The 25,883-nt window shown below is 38.9% G+C and overlaps 1 protein-coding gene across 2 annotated transcripts; it reads right to left on the reverse strand.

Moving 5' to 3' along the window:
• Window positions 1–1,028: 1,028 nt before the first annotated feature.
• On the reverse strand, window positions 1,029–23,784 carry arhgef7a (Rho guanine nucleotide exchange factor (GEF) 7a). 2 transcript variants are annotated; one of them, XM_054614729.1, is made up of 21 exons: window positions 23,685–23,784; window positions 17,863–17,947; window positions 17,585–17,718; window positions 16,408–16,609; window positions 15,335–15,423; window positions 14,704–14,798; window positions 14,390–14,485; window positions 14,009–14,131; window positions 12,548–12,686; window positions 12,407–12,466; window positions 12,143–12,289; window positions 10,508–10,594; window positions 10,293–10,371; window positions 10,073–10,212; window positions 8,713–8,934; window positions 8,529–8,622; window positions 7,793–7,882; window positions 7,169–7,348; window positions 3,363–3,462; window positions 2,221–2,275; window positions 1,029–1,968 (listed from the first exon to the last, which is right to left on the reverse strand). In XM_054614729.1, the coding sequence occupies exons 4-21, from the start codon at window positions 16,604–16,606 to the stop codon at window positions 1,846–1,848; spliced, it is 2,118 nt and encodes a 705-aa protein (XP_054470704.1). In that variant the 5' UTR covers window positions 16,607–16,609; window positions 17,585–17,718; window positions 17,863–17,947; window positions 23,685–23,784; the 3' UTR covers window positions 1,029–1,845. The 2 variants fall into 2 exon arrangements, with proteins under 2 accessions (XP_054470704.1, XP_054470703.1); XM_054614728.1 differs by lacking the exon at window positions 7,169–7,348.
• Window positions 23,785–25,883: the final 2,099 nt, after the last annotated feature.

The following is a 25,883-nucleotide window of genomic DNA, read 5'->3' on the forward strand; positions in this document are numbered from 1 at the left end:
AAGTAATTAATAAGTCATAACCTTGGCTTTTGGTTTAGAAAAAAAAAGTGCTTTCATTTTGTGTTATAACAGTCATTGTTAGCTGGCCAGCCAACTGGTTGTTTGTTTGTCCTGGTTGGTTGAACTCAGTTCTGATAGCATATGGGAGCAGTTTTAGCGTTACTTTGGTCCTACTAGCTCATAATTGTTTGTGATAATCTGTTAATCTTTTTTCTAATAAATTGAATAGTTAATGACAAAAAGTTATTCCAGACTAAAATGAAGTTGAGGTCTTTCGCCTTGTCGGGCAATTTGTTGCTGTTGTTTTGACTTTGACAGCAGTCTTTTTTTCATTTGAACAGTGTCCATAAAAGATGGAAAAATATATTTTCACAGTGATTTAGTAATGTAAATACAATATAGGCATATCAGAAAGGAATACAATGGGATCAATACTTTTCAGAAGCATGTATAACCAACTCTGAGGTGGGACTTAAATATCTATCACTGATATTACTCATTACACTCAATACTTTCCACATGCTTTCACACCTAGGAATCGAGACCCCCCAAATGGGACCCAGGGTATATCTGAGAGGTCACAAGATGATGATGAGATCCTAAAGGAAGGAAACAATCTGATAAAAAATGTGTTTTGGTTTATATTTTTAAAGGGCAACAAACCAAAAGGCTTTGGAACCACTGGACTAAGCCATCTAGTTTGCGTGGACTGGTCTTTGGTTTTTCTGGGTGTTGGTGTGTCCATTAGTTTGATTGAACACAAGTTCTTTAGATCCACAGGAGAAAAATAAAACATAGTGGAACTGGGATTTGATTGGGCATTTGGGGTTCTGAGGCCCGAGGGAAGTTACCTACTTTGCAGAGTTGTTAATCCAGCCATGGTGCTTTTGAGTGAGTGTGTATTTTGTCTGAGAGACTAAGAGAGCAGAGTTTCCTTGCTCCTTTGTTTTGTTGGAGCAGATTTACCATCACCTCAAAGTCATTCTTTTAAGAACACGTTTATTTCTCCCAAAGGACAAAGGCTCATCTTTTAGCAGTATTTACATTATACAGTACAACGTCAATATCTGTACAATTTCTTAGGATCCATAGGAAGAAAGTCAAACCGCAAAGTGGTGAAAAAAAAAAGATGAAAAGAAATGTCAAAAAATGAAATAAAAACAGACTGAAAAGAAGAGTTTCCTGCCACAATATTCACTTCCTCAAAACAGCAGGCTAAAACCTGTCTCAGGAAAAGACGGAACCAAAATCAACTCATACAAAATTAAATAAAATAAGAGAGGTTATGAAATGGTATGGTTCAAGTTCAGACTTGTCCAAGGCCTTTGTGACCATTATCACCATTAAAGTACCATATATGCACCATTGGACAGCGGACCGTTAAATGATTGTAGACAGAAGGAGAGGCCTTCTCTCCACTTCGTCTTCCAGCCACAGTGAACACTGCCAAAGACTCTGAAGATGGATGATGAAGTGATGGACATTCTCAGGGTTAAGTCTGTAACCTCCTCACCATCTTCGTTGTTGTTGGAATGTTACCGTGGTGGTAGATGGTCGATCGCTTTCAGCATCACATTGCAGCGGCTCTTGCCTTTCACCTGAGGGGCGGTACCAACGCTCCTCAGAAGGTAAACCCACACATCCATCTCAAACAAGCTCACAATTACCTGCTTACAGATTCACTTGTCCTCTCACTCACAACCAACCTTAAATTATGTGTGTGATTGTGTGCACTTCACTTTCTCTCTCACACACACTCACATACACACTAAGCAAACTCAAACATGTTCATGCTCTTTCTTTTCTCTTTTTCCAAGCTTCAGATGGAGATTGTGCACAAGATCCTCAGAGGTTTGTCTCATCCCACGTTGGGTCATTCATGCTCTTTAACACCCTCTTCACAACTTTTTCCAGATCCTTCCGTGCTCTCTGCTCCTCCTCCAGTGACCTCTTCATTTTCTTAGTATCCTGTGTGGTAAAATAGTCTTATCAGTCATGTCATTAGCACAAATAATGAGAAACACATTCATGTTTGAAACTATAAATGTGCCAGAGAACAGAAAAACAATCATTTCACCAAAGAGATCGCTCCAAATGCATTCAAATACTAAAAACATTCTGCCTACTCTTCACCATTACAGCTACTTTAAACTGAGTCATATAATAGATGGATCACACCATAATGCTCCTTCATTAAACATCCCATTTATAAACATTTACCTGTTTCAGCTCCTGAACCTCGTCCCTCAGGGCGTACACCACGTCCACTAGGCTCCTTTAAGATGATAAAAATATACAAGTCAGCACATTGGTGATGCCCACAAGGCTGGTTATTAAAGAATAGGTTCATACTTTTCAAGTCCATCTTAAAACGGCTCTCACAGAACAAAGGCTGTGGATTTTGTCCCCCGTCTCTTACATTTGACTCACATTAGGAATGGATTACTTCCCAACCAGTATGGACAAGAGGACAATTACATCAACCAAATCTGTCTCATTGCACATATGGGCATGTGAGTGTTGCTTTAAGAGTTACTTGAATTGATGAAAGCGTATCCTTTTGCTCAGCGAAATATCATAAAACAAAAGCAGTTGGTTAATCAATACATAAAACTAAAAGGATAGTCTGGTGATATTCTATTTTTTAATGGTGAAGATGATATGAAATGGACCAACTACCGGAGACCTATTGACCCAGAGCAGCGTCTGGCAGTGTGTCTGAGGTAAACTGTTGTATAGCCTAAGCTACTATATACTATTTTATTGATTTATTTTTAAAGAGAAGCTCTAATTAATGTTTAAGTGCTCTTTGGTAAACATATGTCATAAGAACGGAAGGATTAGATCTAGTAAGTGATGCCTTTGTCGAGGTTGAAAAGCTGAATGAAGTTTGGCGTCTTGGTTCGGACTGCAGAGCCTCCATGTTGTTTTATAATCCTTTTAAGCAGAGGCTCAACTCATAACCCTCGGATACACTATATTGCACATATTGAATTAGTCTGTTCCACACAGCATGTTTGGCTAATGCCTTAATTCACGTCGCGAAAGCTCTGAAAAATGACCCACCTCCCGGGAAAAAATGTGTTTGTCTTTATGAGAATTCTGTGTGAAAGTACTCAAAAATGAATGGGTGTACGAAAATAGTCCCAAACAAATGCACTATCTACTCCTGTTTAAGTAATGTTTTCAAAAATATACAGTGCCTGGCTGATTTTGAAAATTACAGAGCCTTTTTAAAACATTAAGTTGTAAATTTGTGACCCCTTCTTCAGTTTGAACAAATTGGCTTTGGGTTTTACAACATGTTAAGAACGTGAATTTGAAATGTGAAGCGTTAGAAAGAGATTTTTCTATTATCTTACTTTTCTTCTACACTACTTTGTCCATTGCGACGGGGATCCTCCACCAGAATTTTCCTCTCACCGGGGATGATCACATGCAGCCCTGATTCCCTTTGCCCTCCTGTTTCAAAACAAAAAAGCACTCAATAATCGGTACTGTGCTTCGTCTCCTTGTAGTAAGATGAGTAAGTACAGAACATCCTTATTGGAACGAGTTACAGTCAGCATCAAAGAGAACCATGCACACACCCAAATTGGTAGTAGTAGTGTGTTAGTCATGCATAGATGAGACATCAGACAAAAGCCAGACAAAAGTGAAAAGGAAATGAGAGGCTGCGGAGCTTTCTGGCAACAAAAACAACATACACAAATCTATCTGTTCGCACAAATCACCAGAATGTCAGCGTCTATCAAATGACAGATTTATTCAAAACTCATAATACAGCGTTTTTTGGGACTTGAACACTTCAGCAGAGTAGAACAAATACACTGAAGGCGCTGTTTGCAGATAAGACATGGTCACATGTGTGAACTGAATACAGCATTAGAGCACACAGAGGACACTGTTGGTCATAGACAGTTGGTCTCTTTACACCCTGCCTTTTTGACTTCTTAAAACCACAGAATACACCTGTCACAAAGTATAGCACATGATATAAGGACAGTGATATTCTTAGCTCAAATACTCATAGAAGGTAGAATGGACTTTATTTTCTCGCTCCATGACAACTTGTATTTACAGAAAGGGAGACTATGTGCTCTTATATTTTAAGTCCACTCTGACAGTATTCTGAGATTGAATGAGTAGCTCACATAGAAATGTTCCTTTATAATCACAGTCTCTTGTTTCTTTTCTTTTTTTTACCCTTAATGCTTTCAGAACACCAAAGGTGAGCATTTACACTACGAATGAGCATTTACTTTACAGTAACACTGAATACTCAAAGTCTACCTTTAGGACTATATCATACACACTCTAGGTAGACGACAAAAAGTACAGATTTTAACAGATTCTATCCCCCACCCCCACTGGCCCGTTACATGATTGTGCAAAATAATTCGAACACTTCATGTTATAATTTTCAGTGTAAACTTTGATACAGAGCAATACATTTGTAAAAAAAGAAAATAAATGATTCTTCCAGGGATCATTTCGTAAACATTGACATACAGAAAAAGAATGAAAATTAAAAAAAGAAACGCCTGTAAACAAAATAAAGAATACAATAAAGGAATCATTACAGAAACAGTAAATAGTTCTGTAACATGGACCAATATATATTCCATATGTCACCCACATTGCTTGCTGTAATAGGAGATAGACTTTTCTGTAAGTGGATGCCAACCTGTACTTTTAATACCAACACTGGAAAAATACTTCTTCATAAAAATAGTCATTAATGCGAGAGATAGCAGGGTAAACCTCACAAGCCAGACAACACTAAGGCATGTCTGGCTTATGAGGTCGCAGCATAGGTGCAAGTTGTGTTGTGACACAAGGGATGTTTGTGGTCACATTAAGCTAACCTGGTCAAATCGTCAGAGTCTAGTAAAATCTACAACAGTTCAACATTTTGGGAAATAGGTGTATTTGCTTTTTGCTTCGAGTTTGATGAGAAGATTGATACCCCTCTCATGTATGTACAGTAAATATAAAGCTAGAGCTAGCAGTTGATGTGGTTAGGTTAGCTTAGCTTAGCGTAAGGACTAGAAGCAGAGGAACTTGGCAAATTTTAGGTAATTAGTTGTTTACGGTTCTCTTGGTACATAACAATAAGATTGAAACATGAAATTAGATTACACTCATTTGCTTTATTTCCATTAGTAAGACAAAAATAAATATCAATCTCATGTTTGTTGTTCTACGCATTAGGACTAGAATGGGGAACCAGCTAGCCTAGCCATGTCCAAAGGTCAAAACAATATATATCCTGTACGGGGAACTCTAAAGCTCACTGATTAACAGGTTATATCTTGTATGTATATCTATATTGATAGACTTTACATATATTAACTATTATACGCACTGTATAATAGCCTGGTCTCATTAACCACTTTTACTTATTTCATAATTATCTACATTTCGTTCTTATTTATCTCAGTTCCAGGCTAGCTGTTTGCCGTTTCCACTCTAAATACTGTGCTACGTTAACCTGCACCTGGCTTAGCTGTGTTTTAAATGGACAGATGTGTAGGTGGTGCTGATCTTCTCAACAAACCATCAGAAAGAAAGCGTATAAGCATATTTCCAAAATATCAAACTATTCCTTTAACTAGTAGGAGACATTAAACAAAGGCATTTGATTTGTATTACAGGACTGTAGCTGAGTTAACAGTAGTTTATAAAGTAGTTAACAGTTTTTTTTGTGTCAGGCTGGTATGCTAGGCCTGGTTTAAATTAATCTTTTTATTTTGTTGACACACTAATTTGAGGTTTCAAACTAAATATAAATGCAACCCTGTAGAACCACTGACAGACAGCAACATTACTGGATGGAAGATCAGGCTTTTAAGAATGATACTTTAGAGACTACACAATACAGTAAAATATCTAAATGAGTGACTTAAAGGGTCAGTTTGCCAAAAATCTAAGCAAAAAACTTTCTCATTCTGTGACACACAAAGTAGTCCAGGTTACAGACTGGGATATCTGCTTCCACACCATTACAAGGGATTTAGTTTGTGGTGCTCACAAGATAGAAAAAATATACTTCCAAAAGGACGTGTTGGTAAAGCTGTTAACAGTTTGGTAGTGATAATTTCCTCAGTAGGAACTAGTTTGAATTAAACTGTTGACAGTGAGATTTTTGGATTATCCAGAATAATGTGGACACTGATTCTGGAAAGACACAATGGTGTGTAAATACCATTTCCAAAGCTGGGAGCACCACAAACTAAATTCTATTCACTTTGAATGTATCAGAGTCGAATAAATCTGAAAATGGGCATATGAAACTATATGAATGGCTGGATACAACTATAGATAAGAGTGAAAGTATATCTTTGTTTTTGATATACTGACCCTTTAAATTCACCATTCTTAGTCCACTAGCTCTTATCCTTTCAAAACTTTAACATTTTGTGAAGAATTTTTATTATTTAGTAGCTTTTGGTCATGTGGTACGTTAAATCTAAACCTGCTTAGTAACATGAATAAAGATACAAAATTATGAAAACAACAATGTTATTAAGAATTTGGATATTTCATTTGCATGCCGCTATATTAATCAGGCAGCAGGGGCATGTGTGCCTGAACCTGTGCGTGCGTGTATGGCATCTGTGCTATGTTTGAGCATACATACTCTAGAAACACATACTGGAGAGAAGTAGTACATGGTAAATAGAATACACTCGTCATTCCTGAATTACATCTGAATATCAGACAGGAAAAGCTGTCCCCATCTCTCCCTCCATTAGTTATCCCTCCCCCTATATTCTACTCCAACACCCCTCTACTCCCTGCTGAGAGTCCGCCACATTTAAGGTCAAACAAGGGGAGTGGTCACATTCAAGATAAATTAACAAGAATTACCAAACACTTACTGCATGACAACTACACAAAGAGAGGAGGCACATAAAAGGGAAAGTGGCAAAGGCAACAGGGAGATGCTTAAAACATCTTAAAAACAAACAATCTAAAAATAAACCAAATAAGTTAACAAAAGAATTAACAAATATATAATAGAAAATAAATAGATAAATTAAAAAAAATCAAGTTTCTTTCAATACATTGACGGTAAAAGAGGTAAGCACGCTGTACGTTACATTACAGTAGAGCGTGGCAGCACTGTACGTTCTTTAGTTCTGGTGAGAGATGCAGCTCTTACGCGGCACCGAACCCATCCTGTAACTGTGGGTGGTCCAGATGGAGTCATAGTCAGAGTCCTCCGAGAGGTCAGAGGACAACTCTGGCCTTGACACGCTGCTACGGCGGCCCGGGGAGTCCATACAGGACCGGTCCACGTCGGCCAGCACGTGGTTGTGCATCAGGTCAGTGCCTTGCCAGGCTGGTCGGAGCCGGGTGAAGATTGGCGGTGACGTTGCGGATGTAGAGGGAGGGAATGGTAGACGAAAAAGAGGAATGGTGGTGCAGAAGGAGGAGGTAGCATATGCGGCACGCAACGAATGATTAATCATAAAAAAATTAAATAAAAAAAAATGAGAGATGCAGGATGGGAGAAAGTAATCGTACAATATGGAGAAAACAAAAATGTATGAGAAAAAGAATGAACTCCAGGTAAAGCAGATCAATGCCAAAAAGGGAGGAGTGGAGGAGAGACAGACAGAAAGAAGGAGAAGATACTGTTAGAAAGATCAGTTCAGAATACCAGGGTTAAAGAAAGCCATTAAGAGAGAGTAGAGCAGTAACAAAGACTGCTAGGGCCCCTATGAACCTATCTTCTTTTGTGCATGCACATACTCTATGGAAGTAAGATGTGTTGTTTTCTTACTGGAGTTAAGAGTCTGCCTGGTTTTAGCGCTGGTGCAGTACGCCTCAATAACTTTTAGGATCTGGGCATCTTCTTCTAGAGCAGCTGTACCTGAGAAAGAGAAGGTGAAGGGGAAATAATCAATTTACATGCTCATGCTCCTTCAATTCCCTAGTTTCCCTCCTAAAGTAAGCACAAATAACTTTGTCTGCAAACATTTAAAAAAATAGTTTGACTTTTTAGGATGTTTGGTTCTTATATTTCTTTCCGAGGGTGAGATGAGAAGATCAATAACACTCTCATACCTGTCTGTTAAGAATGGTATTGGACTGAGCAGATGATTAGATTAGATTAGTTTAGCTTAGCTTAGTAAAAACACACACGGGAAACAGCTAGCCCGGCAGAAGGAAATAAATAAATGCCTACCAGTGTCATTAAAGCACACTAATTAACATGTTATATCTCATTTTTTATACATACACCAACAGAAATGCAAAAAGCTAAAATATGTGTTTTTCCTGGGAGTTGTAGGAGCCTGGTAGCCGTTTCCCCCTGCTCAGCTGAGCTAGGCTAACAGTCTCTGGGCTGACATATACATATCAGTGTTAATGGTTTTCTCAACTCTAACTCTCTGTAAGAATGTGAATAAGTTATTTACTGAAAGTGTTCTTTTGATATGAAACAAACAGATACATTTGTGGTTTTTGTTGAGTTGAACACAAACTCCGGACATAAAGAGGAAAGATTTTGAACATACTCTTCCTCAAGGCAAATTCCTCCTCAGACTGTTTCCTCTCAGGCTTGCGCTTTGGAAGGAGTTTCTTCACACTCTTAGGACTTTTACTAAGATCCTGAAAAAAGACAGAAATAAGACAATTGTATTACGATTAACATAAGAACACATAAAGAAGTCTCAACTACATAATAACACGGCTCCTCACCTCCTTGTAGCAGAGGGCGGCAGAGGGTCGTAATGGGGGTGCAGGCCGCAAGCAGCTCAGGCTCCAGGGTTTGGGGGTGTTTGGTGGTTCCAGTGGACCCCACATCATGGTGCTGTGAGACGTTCCGTGGGAGGAGGGGTGAGGCAGGGTGTGGTAGGTGGGAGCCACTGTCATGCCCCTCCCCTCAGAATGCCGGGACGGGGTGAGAGGGTGAGATGGGAGCTGAGGAATAAAAAAAATCTAAGAACAATTTGTTTGTTGTTCACAACAGATTTTAATATCTAATTCAAATCAAGCAAACAGCATGTGCTTTGGCACATGTGCGCAAAGGAGTAAGTACAATTCTCCCCGATTTGCACAGTAACCACTTCCACCTGATTAAAACTGATGAGTTGATTTTCAGGGAAATTGTCTTGCTCTTCAAAACATAATTTCATTGTTTGAGCCATCACGTGCAATTTATTTTCGCGGGGTGTTTTTTTCTGTACACTGTCTTATGACTTTACATGAAAGATCAAAGCAGATTTTTTTTTCCTACAGTACATTTAACACATTGCAACACAAATATATTTACTGCATTCGTACAAATGTGCGTATCTGTGTGCTACAGTTTGTACAGTATTGATTTTACCTTTGTTTTCCTTCTGTTGAAATCGTAATATAAGAAGCTCAGGGCGATACTAATAAGCCTTCAGCTAGTTAAACTGACATTCTTGATGAAAAAACATCAACATTTATTGAACATTACGGCTCACATAATGAGCCTTTAAGTTTTGAAGTATGAATAAATTGTTTTGGGTGAGTTAGTACATTTTGCAGACATACAATACAGTTGTGATGTCCCATGAAACAGTTGTGACGATATCACAAACAGTTAAGATAATGTTAATACTGTTAGCCAAAGGGATTCAGAAAAACTGCAATAAGCCTAAATCATACAAGAACATTACATTCCACTTAACTGAAGTCCCTCAGATAGATTTTTAATAATTTTTCAGACAGTTACCTTGTGCCATAATGCAGCCACCTACATTCAAATGGCCTATTGTAAATAACATGATCATTATTGCTGATTGTTTATACAAGGGATAAAGCTGAATGTTGATTACTACGTATTCATATTCAATTCATTAAATGCAATTGTCCAATACAGCCATTCTAGTGAGAGAAATAAGCCACTTCACACAGGGCTGTACAGTAATTTTAGATGATTGCTGGGCATTATGTGAGCCAGGCCGCGATGGCTGATAAAAATCTGTGAGTAATCAACATATATAATCACAGTGTTCACACAACATAGGGTAAAAATGAACAGAAAGAAAACATCTATATGTGGGTATGTAATCATTTTGCTGCTGACCGTGTGGCAGGGAACAGTGAGTGGTTTGTGGCTGGGTCCTGTGGATGTAGTGTGTTTGATCTGTCTGGTCAGGTGCTCCACCCAGTCCTGAAGGTCCTGTTGGTTGGTGCACACCGCCTGAAGACGGTCAAACATTGTACCTGCAGGGATGGAGACAATCAATTTACAAGGTGTTATGTTTAATGAAGTTACACCCTATGATCATCTCATGTAGTCTTACCGTTGAGCTCAAAGGCGTTTTTATGTGCTTCACAGTCTTCTAGTTTGGTCACTGTCATGCTGGCCAGGGGCAATTTACCCTGAAGAAGGAAATCATCACATAAGAATCAAGATGTAACAGAGAAATTACCCTTTCATCTACTATTTCAATGTTAAAAACAAGATAGATAGATACATATTTTATCATCCCCTTGAGGAGATTCAGTAGAGACTGACCTGGAATATGAAGCCACTCATTCTGGGGCTTGCAGACAACAGGAGGAGGACGTGAGGGAAGAGCATTAGGTAACGCTCACTCTTCTCCTGACAAATAAAAATGAGAAAGACGCGAGTGTGAATGCAACAATGGCAGTTCAGATGAAAGTTTCAAGACGAGATAAAACCATTTATGACTGCCTGAGTGTGACTTGTCTGGTGAGAGGGTATCAGCTGTTGGCTTCTCAGTTGTCAAGTTGCAGGAGTTTTACAACCTATCACGCGTTATTACGAACTTGTTTTCCACAAAGTGCACCTTAGCAAACCCCGGGCCGTTGATGCATTACGCATTCTACTTACAAACACATGGATTTTAGAACACCCACATTTATTTCCTTCACATCTTCTCAAGAGGCTCTCAAGCTAGTTTAATCAACTCTTAAACGCTCTTTCTTTTGTTTTCTACTCATCAGAGAAAGTTAGCTTCAACAGTAATAGAGTAAGTAATAAAGTTATACAGCTATTATTCCGATATACTGACAAACCATAAAATGTCCTTGTGTAGGCAGTAGTAGCAAAGAAAAAATGTACAGACTCTATGTTTGGTAGAATATTGTTAAATATTACAAATGTATTTTTGTAGCGTTGCCTTCAGTTTCAACATCATTCATTATTGGGAATCTTTGCCATGAACCAGCTCACCTTTAACAATTCATGCAGTAACTGAAAAAGCTCTTGTGTTAAGCAAATTACATTACATTATTCATAAGAATATAAATCTTTTTAGTTTAGTGGAGGTACTATTGAATCACAAAGAAGAAGTGTCTGGAAATGTCACTTTTGATGAATCTTTTAAAGAGAGGTGCGCTCCAGTCCATAGTCTTGTGGAGTAATTTAGGACATTATCATTAAATTTAATTTCATACATTTGGCAGATGCTTTTGTCCAAAAACTACTTACGATTAGTGCATTCAAACTGGAAAGTGCTTTTTACGCTATTAATGTTTCTGTCCACTTAAGATGCCACAATTAAAATATTAACTTTGCTCTTCTCAGTCACAGATAGCTCTAACTGAGAGTAAATCTATTACAAATAAATTATCACTGTGAGAGTTTAATGAAAGCTGAAAGATGATGATGATCCAGAAGTTCAAGTAACAAGCATGATTGACTTATGATTTCTGGTTTGATCCCTGCCATTAAGGATTTTTCTTTGTTAAGCTTATCAAAGCAGTGGTTAACTGTATATGAAGCTAAGATGTATTTCGTGATTTTGTTGATATGTTAAAAGGATTCTTACCAAACTATAGCAGTTATTTCTGACATATGTTGTTGCATTACTTTTCTTAACTTAAAATGACTGATGTGCTTAGTGGCCAAAAGTTTGTTACATTCATATTAAACATTCTTGTTTGATAAACATACATTTGATGTAATTTTCCACAAATAAATAATATTTATGATGATAAGTAAGTGTTTAACCCAAATGTGCTACAGTGTAATAAAAACTGATGGTAGTAACTAAATTGACATAAAAACACTTACATTTATAGTGACATTCACAGCGTAAGTCAGCAGTGTGCATTCTATCAACATAGCAGATTAACAGATTTGGCAGAATTTAGAGTAGACGCTATTTTTGGATGTTGTTGGTACCTCTGAACCAGGACTCTGGACTAGGACCTGGCTCATGTAGAGCACAGAGCCAAGGGTCTTGATGTCATCCCCCTCCCACAGCCGGATGGACTCTGTGAGGATCTGCAGCTCCAGCTCCTTACGCTTCCGCACCTCCTGGCACTGAGCCTGATGCAGCGGAAACAAACAGATGCTTAAAGACCTGCAATTAATTCATTTATTGAGTCTGGTTTTATGTCTGGTTACATGCTACATCTGACAGGGGAGGAAGTGAGATCATCTTACAGACAGATTTTTGAAAGACGCCATGCACTTCTGAATGTCTGGCCGGTCAGGATGACTCTCCTGAAGAAAACAAAAGAAACATGTTGGTTGTTTACCAAACATTATAACACAAATGCTCCAGATAGATGTTTAGATACACACCTCCATGTGCCTCTCAAGCTCTTTGAGTAAGTTGGGGTATTTGTCGAGTCTCATAAAGGGTTTACTGAGGCCTGTGGTCAGGGTGAGAATCCCAGGAGTGACGGCACCTCGCCCCTCCATAAACTCCCCCAACACTTCACTGCAGGAGGACGGAAAAGACAGAGACAGGGAGACAATATAAATTATTCATTTAATCTATCATGTAACCTTTATGACCTACAATGAGTTTTTAGTCAACATTACAAACTGTAACTTCACAGGGTTTGCAACAAACACACACCGTTGAGAGACGGGCCTCTTTAGTTTTCTCTTACTGGCTATTACATTACATTACATTACAGTCATTTGGCAGACGCTTTTATCCAAAGCGACTTACAATAAGTGTATTCAACATAGGTATTCAAGAGAACTACTAGTCACCAGAAGTCATAACTAATACTATAAAACACATTTGTGAAAACCCTGAACGTCAGCCCTCTTATTAAAGCTGACACATGTTGCTAACTGGCATTCAACTTGTTACAACTCACTCATGTGCTGCCTTTCTTGTTATATATGAGTCAAATTATGTTTTTCAAACATGTGGAAAAAATAAAACATACACTGTCGAGGCTGAAAGTTTACATGACTCAGGTCAACCTCTACCAGTTGAGTTGTAGAGTATCCCCCCCTGGGGGAGTTCTTCACAGGACCTCTCAATTTAAAAGTAACCAGGACCACCAAGTTAAAATATTATTCAGTCTAAATCAGGTCAGAAACAGAGTCCTGTAGTATTGCAGCAGGTGTCAATAGATCAGTGGAAGGAAATAGACTCAAGTAGACTGAAAAGTGCAGGAAAATATTACTTTTGCTGTTCTTTTTCAATGCAGCTACCTGTTCACTGGTGGAGCACCATGCTTCTGCCAGAGTTGCTGTTATCTTTCTCTTTTTGTGAGTGTTGGGTCACGTCAAGTCAATATAATCCTCTGGCCTTTTTTAAACTGTTTCTAACTGTCCTTGGGTTACTTTTGGGTTGGGTCACTTTCTGTAAAAATCTTACATGCATGTCAGGTACTGGTAGGTTTTGCACACGTATGTTTCCAGTTGGGTTAAACATGTGGGCCTCTATCTGTAATTTGCTCTTAACCGGCAAACAAACATTTATTGATTTTCTCTTCTTCAGCTGTATTCAAATGTGTTGATAACGAAAAAGCTGCCTGCAGAGTATGTACTTTTTGTCCATAGTGACAAGCGATGAAAGCTTAAAAATAGAGCGAACAGCAGGTAGCTACAACTTTAAAACAATAAACTTCAACAATACAACCACAACAATTTTCCTTTTCTAATACAAGCTGTTATAATGTCTGTTTCCCTCTGTATGTAACATGAAAACCCCTTTTCTTCTCCCTTGTGAACTGTGAACATGAAACACGTTGAAATCCCTGTCAAATTAAACTATATGTAGTTGATGTGCAGACGTACCTGTGCTGGGTGAGCAGACTAACTGCAGATGGGTGGTTGGAGCAGTAACCAACATAAAGAGCCTTCATCTGTGGCATGAGGTTGAGGAAGAAGCCTCCCACCCTTTGCTGGCTCTCTGGAAGCCTGAAGAAAAGAAAAGAAGTCACACAAGACCTTCTTTAAACATTCTTATAAACAGACAAGACAACAGCAGAAGTATATGGAATGTGTGTATGTGCTTCAGACCAAAAGTGACACAATATATGACAAATTCCTTAGTCTATAGTTTAATCCACTATCCCTGTAGTACATCCGGCCCAACACTAGATGTCCCTCTGCTTATTATGCAACAATGAGGCTGCTGCTGCTGCAGTGAGGCTGTGTGTGTAGGGAGGGACTTACTTGGTGCACTCCTCCAGCGATTGGACGAGCATCTGCTGGAAGGTGCAGATCTCCTCAAGGTTTCCCAGAATCAGAGCCACGTCTGAGCTGCTCAGTCTGCAGGAGAAAGACACGATGGGTAAAGCATGGTGGGGAAAAAAACAACACAAAATACATATTCAGTGACATGCAAAAGAAAGTCAGGTACCCAACTCAAGATTTGTTGTTAGGGTAGTGTATAGAATCTGATTGATCCAGGGTTCCTGTTGTACATCAATAACACTAGAAAAACCTGGTTCTGGTTTCAGCAAGCTTTATGTGTAAATGAGTCATACTTGTCAATGCTCTGAAGAGGGCGAAGGTAGTTTGTCAGGAGGCTCTGAAGGTCCTTGGAATATTCTGTCTCTGTTTCTAAAATGTTTTGCAACACCTACAATAGGAACAGAAAAAAACAGTTTTCATTAAAAAAAATGTCCCAATCTCTATAGGATTTACAGTTTCATTGTAGTTTATTTCATTATTTCACAATTTTCTTTTGTTTTAAATCCATACAAAACATTATAACACGTACATGTTATCATGTAAATGTGTCTTTGGTCCAATTCACTTTGCTTATTATGCAAACTTTCATGACAATCTTACAAACCCCACCTGCTTTCAGAAGCAGGAACATTTTCAAGGGCATTCACAAAGCATTTAAGACATTTAGAGGTGAGAAAGTATGTCAATGAGTTGTTCAGAGAGCTGTGTTGAAGAGGCCAGCTACATTTTCATGTAATTACCTTCAGGCAAGAGAATGTAACGATAAAAAACAATAAAATGCATAGATTTAAGCACAGACAAATAAACAGGCGCTTAAAGGACTCAAAACGGAGACTGAATCCTTAAATTTCAACATGTTTGTGGAGAAAGAAAAAAAGTAAGAAATAAGATTGATTTCAAATAACTGTTGAGTTGTGTCCTTACCAAGTTATAGTACGTCTTGCTGATCGCAGAGGTGTCAAAGCCTTTAGGTGGGCTCTTAAGAGTGCCAGACTTGGGGGACACTTGTTTGTCTGCAGCCAGAGACAAAATAAATAAATTAGGGCACATACATCTACCTTAGACATATTTGCATTATGTCTGATAAGACATGAAAACAAACATTTTCAACGAAAACCAAGCCTTAGTTAATGTATGTATGAAATATTCAAAATTGTATAAAAGTGGACCAATTGGCAGTATTTTGGCCTATGGCTATGAGGCTATGTCTAACATCATAAATGTATCACGACGTTTAATTCCCAAATAACGTGAGGATGAGTGCTGATATGGGATTACAATCAAATCTTAGCTATTAATAATGGATTTTAGATCTTGGATTTTACAACTGATAACCCTCCTCCCAAAAACTGACAACAGTTAAATTACACATTGCTTCAGCAGCACTGTTTTGTCCTCTTTTCCACCTAATCTCAGCAATTCATTTATCCCATGTGCAATAAGCTCTCTAAATGCTAATATACCATAAACTATCTCCTGGTTCACCAATCTTATCCCTATTCTGTTTTGCTTTTTGTATTGTTTTTTCACATGAACTGTTCATTGTATTCTATACTGTTTGTCTTACACTCACCAAATATGATCATTAAACTGTTGAAGCGAATAAATAAATGTCATTCAAACAAAGGATCAGATTTAGAGCTGCCACTTCTTGCCAGAATGGCACATAAACGCTGTTTTACGAGCGGGAAAAAAAACCAGACAGCAGGTCTGAGAAGCAGCAGATGTGGGGCTGCGTTACTGTTGTGAGGCCAGATGGAATGACAATGACAATAGCAACTGTGATGTGGTGTACTGGTTGTGAAAACGCCTGTTTAGAAAATTATTTAATATTTCAAGCTGCTCTGTGATCATTCACAGACACATGCAAGGGAGGAAGACTATTTAAATTGATATAGTTTGAAGGGGAGATTGAAACAAATAGAATATAATGTTATGAATCACTACACAACAGTATTAAGCTTGAAATGTCTTACAGAGGTGGTCGAGGAACCTACCAGAGCCCTTGATCTCGCGGACATAGTTGCTAGGAAACCACCCAGTCCTGCCATTGAGCAGCCCCTCCCACCAGCCGCCGTCCTCCTGGCGAATCACGGCGATGATGTCACCCTTGTCAAAGGTGAGCTCATCCTCGTTGTTCTGCTGGAAGTTGAAACGCGCCCTCACCAGCAGCTGCTGTCCACTGTTTTCTGACATGTCCTGATGAAAAAGGGAGGGATGTCACCAAGGAGGGAGAGAGACAAAAGTAAAAGTGAGCAGAAACAGACGGGAGCATTCATGAGATGAAATACTGTATAAAGAGATGTGAAGCTAGTTTTATTATATTGTAACTCAAGCTTTATTTTCTGGTAGATTTGACCATTTATAACTCGCGTTTGATTTGATTGACTGGCTTCCTGTGATTGATTGTTGGCTTGACTGAGTTGTGACAGACAGCAGGTGGGAAGAACATCATCACAAATAGAATAAACAACTAATATAGATGTGGATTTGATTTTGAAGGAACACACTGGTTTAAGGCATCTTGTTCGTCTTGGTTATGTGCATTTATATAACTCTTTGATGATTTTCAATCTCATGTCCAATTATTGTTATTTATTTGTAGTAGGGCTGCTTAAGGTGCTGCATCAGTGTCTTTAGAAAGCTTTCATGGAAAGGCATGCCTTAAGTGGGCATTCTGATAGTGGTTAACAAACATACCATATAATTGAAAAGTCTCCACTTCAACTTTGGGTGGGTCCTCTCAGCATATAAAATCATATCCCTCTCTTTCGCCCCATCTTTTCTGTGTTTATTTACACAGAAAGAAAAGTCTCAAATTGTTAACTAAGGTGCCACTTCAACAAACGTTTGCATGATTCTGGGCTTATTTTATTACACAAAAATGATACTAAATTGTTTAAACTAACCTATAAACAATATATTGACATGTACAGACTTTGATTTTGTTTGTCTATGACTCCCACATTAGTCTTGCTGCACCTTTGAGGTATCAACACACAGTCTCATCAAAAACTGTACATTAAAAGCTTTACAAAGGCAGTATTCACTGCATGGCTGTAGCTTTGTACTGCATTGTATTTGACAGGTGCTAATTGTTATAATGTGATTTTTTTTCAGTGATTCGGATCAATTGCATTCCTAAACGTTGCTGTTAGTGAGTGTTGACCTTACCAGACTGCGAAACTGGTTCTGCAGCAGCTTGGAGGACCGGGCCAGTGAAGCCTGAGAGGACAGCGACTCAAAGGACTTGATGCGATGCGCTGAAGAGTGCCGGGCGCACACCGAGTCACTGCCCACGCCGATATCTGGATAAAGAGAGAAAAATATAAATACACCAGACCTGGTTTCTGCAGTCAGCTCCCACACACTCATGACTACTCGCCTGTCTTTCATAAAAACACAACCATAGTATCATGTAACTCACACACATTGTACCTATTTTGACTCACCCGCAGTCACTTTATTCAGAGAAACCAGACTGCTCAGCACCTTGGAGAAGTTCAGTCCTAGCAGCAGGTCACTGGCCTCAAATGGCTGTGGGTGAGAGAGGACAGAGAGGGGGAGAGCAGAAGAACATGAGCCAGAGAGTCACCAGCATTTCCCCTTTAAAGCTAATCGCTAATTCCTGTACAGTAGGACCGCTTCGTCACTCGGCCACACTGCAAGCACTGAGCAGTCAATCGATAACTCTTCTTATCCGCGACAGAAGTAGTGGGGGAAATGCACAAGCTCAGCGGACACAGATATATCTGCAGCAGCTACAATCACACAATGTCTACAGCGTACTACCATACTGGCTGAATTATGTGCATTACAAAAGACACTGAAGGAAGCAGAGGTTCCTTTATACAAGAGCATCAAAAGATAAGGTACGCTATATTCTGTATTTTGCTTATTGCCAATAAATCCAATGAAAATAAGCAAAAGGCTGACATATAGGTCTAATTTACATATTGTTATCCAATAACATAGTGGCCAGAATCAAGTGAACGAGAACTTGCAACAAAACCAAGTGTAATGTACAACGGGTGACATATTTCATTAAGATGAACATGGACAACGCTATTCATCACAGGTCAATCACACATACACCATCCTGGTGTCAAAAATGCTCCCTAGTGCACTAAATGTTCAATCATCCACAGCTGAAAATAGTTCCCAACAAACGCTCCAGTTGGAAAGAAATGATCTGTAGAAAGACATGTTTATACATCTCAAAGTTAAGAGTCATTCTGGCATCTGCCCCAAACTTAAATACTGCATCGGCTCTATTATCAAGAAAACTCAAAATGATACCCAGCTCTGTGTCGAGTTTGGTTTCCTTAAAACCACAGTAGCCATCAGTTTCAGCAAATTACTTTGCCTTTTTAAAAATCAATCAATATATTTCTTTACGTATTCATTTGGGACAAATGGGATTGCAGCATATGTTGTGTTCAGGTCATATGGCATGTTAAGTATAGGGAGTAAAGATTCCCACGATCAAGACTTAATCAGGCAACTCAAGATGGACAACTCGTAACTTATATTGACAATGTGACAGTTATTTTAACTCTATTACATTTAATCACATTGAACAATGGACAGCGGCTGACATAAGGCATCCCTGCTTGCTTGCTTTCAGCCACTTCCGCATTATTAAGCGCCATGTTGGATGTATTGGAGCTTTCAGAAAAGTCTTAAGAGTTTTTTACGAATCCGATGTTGTTGGAAACTTGTAATGATGATAACACAACAGGGCATGGTTTTCACAGACAGGGTAGGGAAGTCACAGAGTATTGAGATACAGACTAATGCATCGATGGCCTTCTTTTTTTTTTTTTTTTTTTTTTAAATGGGATTGGTTGACAAAAATGTAGAATGCCAGCCTTCTCCTTTAATTGCAGTAAACGTGTAAGGTCTGTAACACAGTGTCAGCGTCAGTGGGACCCTAAATAGCATCTGGGTTATAATGAATGGCAGTGATTGTATCTCTGTTGATGACTGTAGTCATTCTCTATCTTCCTGTATAACGGCTTCATGTGATTGGTTACTCTCACTTCAGTTATATTGAGGCTGAGTGACTGTGAGATGTGAGTCTCTTTCATCTTCCGCTCTGATTGCAGATATGTCCTTAGGGAATATGTGAATCTGGGTTTGCGAAAGTGTGTTTGTATATGTGTGTGTGTGTATATACGTGTGTGTGTGTGTGTGTGTGTGTGTGTGTGTGTGTGTGTGTGTGTGTGTGTGTGTGTGTGTGTGTGTGTGTGTGTGTGTGCACAAACTACTGTAAGACTCGTTGTCCTTGAGGAGCATTCATGTGAAAGCATCCTCTTCCTCACCCGTCAATACTTCCACTGGGACTGAAACTGCAAGTAACGTTCAGTATTTGTACTTAACTTTTCTTCAGTCATTCTTACAGATACTCTATTTCTCAATTAGAAACCGGTCTTCTAAAACATGACGGAGGATGTAAATCCTTCATTTGTGCACAACATGCTTCGACAAGTCCGTTAGGCCTAAGCATCTTTCAGGTAATGATCCCTCAGAGCGGGCTGATACAATAGTGCAACACCCCTCTGTGACTCAGCAAGTTGTAACGACATGCTGAACTGCTCCCATGATTGAGTCATGGAAGTGTTTACCTGCACAGGAAACTACAAGCCACTACTCCATGTATGCTACAGTTAATGAGATATGGTAAAATATATTAGACTCCTTAGTAGGAGATTACTTAAATATTCTAAACTATGTTGAAATATGAATGCTTATGGGTACAACTGTCTACAATGAGGGTGTTAAGAATACATACAGTATGTATTTAGACTGACACTGGATTGACATAAAGCCATGGGGTTAAAGTACTGACTTTAAAGTTAACTGAGTGTTCACATCCTTATTTTTTAAGTAAGCCTTAAACCTAACCCTAACCCATCCATATTTAAGTAAGTCAGCAGACCCCAATTCAACTGATCATGTGCTTCAGTTCCTGATGACAAAAAACACATAGACGAACAAGAAATTAACATTATCGTCCAACTGATACTGTACTTTTAAGGCCAATATTGATATTTGAGAATCTATTACATCTGATTGGATGCATCGACCCGGACAGTTTATCGGTACAGCTCTGGTGAGGACAGCTGCAGTACAGGCCTGCTGCTGATGTCTATGGGTCGCAGAGCCACTGACTGTAGAAGAGTTGCAAATAAATATAAATATGCCTATATATTTACACCAACAAAAAAAAAGTTCCAGCGCACACAAGGATACTAGGACAGACACTACATTATTAACAGATTAGATTACAACCAAAAATAGACGTATCACATGCTGCTTCAACAGCCTTTACTTAATTTACTTTTGGTGCCTTAAAATCAGATCGATGTAAACATCTTCAAATTAAAGCTAAGCAACAAACATATTCTTTACCTAAACTGATGGATGCAGTCATATGAGCAGTATGGTAAACTACCAGGGTATAAGTTTAGCATTGGTTAAACACAGTTACTCACATATAACTATAGCCCACCAGTAGAAATTGAAAATAAATACCTCTTGGCATGGCAACATTTTTTAAATATTAGAAAAGATCTTACAAACTTGTAGAATATATCTATTTGCCAATAATAACAAAAAAGAAGACATAGCAAGATGGAACTTAATCCCTTTCCTAAATGACTAATATACTGCCCAGACTACTTTATCTATTTCAGACCCTACCAATAGAGATTAACCAAAACCAATTTAACTTCTTATATTAAAACAAAATGGGAGATTGAGGGAGGAATAACTATATCTGAGGAAGAATGAACAACAATATGGAAGTTTCAATGGTAGTGTACCAGCTCGCAGACATGGAGAGAGTTCGGGTGGAAAATTTGCTGGAGAGGATGTGGAAACCAAAATGCAAACCATTACAATATTTTGGGGGGATTGCCCTGTTATCAAAGACTATTAGAGAGGGTTACACACTGACCTACAAAACATTTTAAAGGTGAAATACCCCTAGAAAGTAAGACCATGTATTCTGGATATTTACCTAAAAAAGTGACAAAAAAAAGAGCTAAATATCTATTAAATGTACTTCTGGTGGTCGGTAAAAGACTCTTACAAGAAAATGGTTTTCCCAAGAGAGTCCCACTCTGAATTTATGGATGGACATTACTATGGACTTTTGCAAAATGGAGAAGATCATGGAGCATCTGTGAACTACAAATTGGAACAGTTTTTGTCATATTGGGAAAAATGGGTTACATACGTAACACCCCATAGACCAGATTGTATTTTCACAAATCAATTAATGTACCGTAGAGAATAGATCCCTCCCTAGTTATATATAGATTTGTTCTTGTCTCTCCTTGCTCTATATGTGTATACTTAAAATAGACATCATCTGAAGATCTTTATGTAAAGTGTAAATTGTCTGAAAAACATCTGTAAATGTCTGATTGAACTATCAATAAATAAAAAAATAATAATTAAAGCTTAAATTCAGATCTTTGACCTCATGGTCTTCAACCATCCTCTATTTGTTTTTCTTTATTCTACTATTTGTAACAGTTAATCAATAAAAATATATATTTCATGGCTTAAACAGCACTATACGTCGACTACGATAGCTATACAACACATCAGCCTTATCTTGTCTATATTTTTGAAAGCAATAGATTCGTCTCCCATTAGTCCAGAAAGATGGATCTGTGATTACTCTCAGGGTAGACTCAGGGTAAGGTTTCAAATCCAGAGGGAGCCGTGGGGTCATGGGAACCCTAATGATCACTTCCTGTGGTCAAAGACATTAGGGGTTAAGGGTCAGTGCCAGCAGCTGCCTGAGTGTGAGGCATGGTCTTGAGTGTCTAATCTGCATGAGATAGCCAAATTAGATCCAAAGGAGATTAATACAGTTGAAATATCCAGTCGAGACAGGCTGGCATTGTTGATGTTCAGCCAAACACCCGGCTTAGCTCCATTAAAAAAAAAGAGGTAGGTCAGGACTGCAAAAGCACAGTGTCCATCCGACAGGCTTTCTCATGTTAGTGGCCACTGCTTTAATCTGCAGCCACAGCTACCTGGGGTCAGAGCCAGCAGTGCTTTGGGCTCTGGAGATGGTCCATCTTTGCTCTGCAGATGGTGAGCGGGAGGACTGCCATGTCCCAAACTACTGTAATCCTGCTGTGTCCAGTTCACACAAAACAAAGTCACATGTATTTGAACACACTCTTGCACGCAAGGACCTAACACAGTGTCTCCGCCAGTGACCGCATAATTCAGCACGACATAAAAGAGCCTTTATGATATTTGGACTATTTATTACCAATAAAAACAGCAGATTATTGCCCATTGCTGACCAAACCCGTCCCTGTAAGTGAGCTTAAACAAACTTTTCCAATGAAGGATGTCCTTTACTTCCCTGACATTTCAGCTGTCTGTAAACTAAAGTGTAACTAAAGGGCATGTCTCACACGCTTAATAATGGCAGCGCTCTGTCTCACCCAATCTCAGCCTCTTGCTCAGTGGCTGCAGACTCAGTAGGCTGAGGAACACTGAGTCGCATTGTCAAACTAGGGTGGTTCAATGACCCTTTCTGTGGACTGGCCAACACACAGCCTTAAACAACACTCTGTCCTCCATTTGCCACCCCAGCCATAACTACAACATACACCAAACATTTCCATCCACTGAAGCTCTCCCAAGGGGTGAGGCACTTGATCTGAGGACATGTTTCAACTGTACACCTTATAATAATTAGACTGTAATTACTATATCCCAGCGAGCTCGACTTACATAACCATGGTTATCTATATTAGAAATGAGTTCTTAACCAAATATGTTTACACAGGGGCTAGTGTCAACTGTGACAACAAAGCCACGCACGAGCCCGAGGACAAAGCTCTGCATTAATTTAAAGAAAAAAAAAAAAAAAAAAAAAAAAAAAAAAAAAAAGCGTAAAACACTACCCAGCCGCTTCTAGACCTAAACAGGACATGTGATCAGGCTACAATGTAATTACAATCAAGCACTCACAGTTGCTTGAGGTTGCCATAATGTTACAAAGGCATCGCCACTGAACGGGCAAGCGAATCTCTCCCAGCCGGCCGATGGGTGATTGTTCTCGGCTTGTAGTCCCCTCCTCCTCCTCCCTCTGTCAGGAGGCTCCATGAACCCATTGTTTATTGTATCGGTGATCTCCTCTTAAACGTGCGCTTTTAAACAGCACATCTCGGTGGTATTACGTGCGGACGGGTGTGGTATGAACACAAGATATGAACAAATCTGAGAAGGTACCTACCTCGACGCGGAACGATGTGCAGCCCTTGAGGAACTCCTTTATGTTGCTCAGGCACTCGCCGTCGTTCTTCGGCTCTTGGTAAATCTGGAAAGACGGAAACGCCGGTTAGCGGTAAGAGTCCAGATCACGCTGCGCCTTCCTTGCTCCTCACACTACTGCGGGTTTCTGTGAGTGTATCGGCCCTAAAACATGTATCTTCTGCCTCGACACGCATTATACTATGTGTGTGTGTGTGTGTGTGTGTGTGTGTGTGTGTGTGTGTGTGTGTGTGTGTGTGTGTGTGTGCGTGTGTGTGTGTGTGTGTGTGTTTGCAGCGGGCCTGACACTCCGGGAGGCTGATCCCGCAGCGGGGAAGTGGAGGAGGCTGTGGTAATGGTGGTAATGGGTCGAGGGAAATGACGTTGACAAATAGGGATCCCCACCGATGGTGGAGTGGCCTATGGGCGCACTGGTTACTTTGACAAACTGGTTAAAAAAAGAAAATGTTGGGACAAAAAAACAAAAAAAAAAAAAACAGCAAGCCTCACGGGTTGGAAAAATCCTAGAATCCCCTTTCATTAAAAGATAATAATAATAAAAATAAATTAATACAAAGTTACATCTTCTAAAACATTGCAACCTTCATGGAAATAGGATTTACTGCAGCATTAGACTGCATTCGTTTTAGCTACTTGTACCTAATAAACTGGCAACTGCGTGTATGAGCAATGGTGAAGCTGACTACATCAATTTAGTCAAGTACTGCACTTAAGTAAAATGTTGAGGTACTTGTGCTACACTTGAGTATTTCAAGTTACTGCTACTTTAAACTTCTACTCCTCTAGAATTCAGATTCAAATATTGTAGTTTTTACACTTCTACATTTATCTAATAACTTTAGTTACTTAACAGTTTTAGATTAGGCTTATACTAAAAAATGTAAATTTTTAGATTTAGATAAAACTTTATTGATCCTTTGGAGAAATTAACAATCTGTCCAGGAGATAAAGTATATGGAGTAGTTGCAATTAGCTTCACATTTATTAGCTTCATTATTAAAGTAATGTACACATTAAAGAATCAGTAATTATAGTGACATTATGTAGCCTGCATGGTTCACCATTTTTTTCCTAATCTGTTTATCTGATATTTCTCAATACTTCTACCTCTCGCTACTGAGAAGTGCTTGTTGTCTAACTCTGCCTATGGCAGAGATTATTCTAGGAAGTGTGCATGTAACATTCAGTGATTAATACAGACTAGAGCAAATAAAGGATTGTTTCATTTTAAAAAACGGACATACTTTAGTTACAAATGAAGAATACCGGTGGAATTGAGGCAATACATGTTGCCTCAATTCCACCATCCTCACATCATGGCCTTTCATCCATGAAAATGTAACTGGGAGGAATCTAATGGCAAGGGAGAGCTGCAAGTGAGGGAGGCAAAGAGGCCTGCTTTAGCTAGATGGAAAGAACCATGATACAGTATATATATCAACTCTGATCTATATAGCACTGGTATCTACCCTGATAGCAACTGACATCTGACCCAACTGTGGCCCACATACAGTGCTGCTCAGCCAAAACAGAACAGGCCACATCTGGGCAGGCAGTGGCATAATATTTCTAGCCAGTTAACGACTAAGGGATTAATTACAGAAGCACGGCATGGGGAAAATGTTAAGTATTATTTTTTAGGAATAACTGGTAGTAGCATTTATTTAAAGCGCAACTGATAAATCAGCCTTTGTCAGTTTATCACATATGTATAATTTGGTTTATACGTTGGCATATAAATAACAAGAAATATAGAGTAAGGGCAGATATGCCAAACATATGTTTGAGGTTAATTTAAGTGTCACATATGCATATGTCCAACAGAGGGCAATGATAACTTCCTCTATAAATGTTCCTCTCAGTACATTTATAAGTCAAAATTGTTTTATAAGCAAATTAATGTGATCCTTATAGAGAAAAAAATGTGTTTATGTTATGTGTTTTGGTAGAATATTGGCCAATATATCGCTATTGGATTTTTTGAAACTCTCAAAAATCAATAGGTGCATCAACCACAAGAATCTATTCTATCTGACTGCTTGTAGGTGTATTACAATAATCTGCTGACTTTGTTTACATATGCGATCACAGTTGTGTATTTTTTTGTTCTGTTAGAGAATTTCTTTCTCTCTGTTGTTCCAATGATGTGGCCAAAGGTCTG

This window comes from Anoplopoma fimbria, chromosome 16 (assembly GCF_027596085.1).
Source record: "Anoplopoma fimbria isolate UVic2021 breed Golden Eagle Sablefish chromosome 16, Afim_UVic_2022, whole genome shotgun sequence".
NCBI lineage: Eukaryota > Metazoa > Chordata > Actinopteri > Perciformes > Anoplopomatidae > Anoplopoma > Anoplopoma fimbria.

Coding starts and splice junctions, on each gene's coding strand:
- arhgef7a (XM_054614729.1), bottom strand. CDS start 16,606: ATGTCAGAAAACAGTGGACAGCAGCTGCTGGTGAGGGCGCGTTTCAAC. Junction 15,424..16,407: donor CCGCGAGATCAAGGGCTCTG/GTAGGTTCCTCG, acceptor CTCTGGCTGCAG/ACAAACAAGTGTCCCCCAAG. Junction 14,132..14,389: donor TCGCTGGAGGAGTGCACCAA/GTAAGTCCCTCC, acceptor TCTTTTCTTCAG/GCTTCCAGAGAGCCAGCAAA.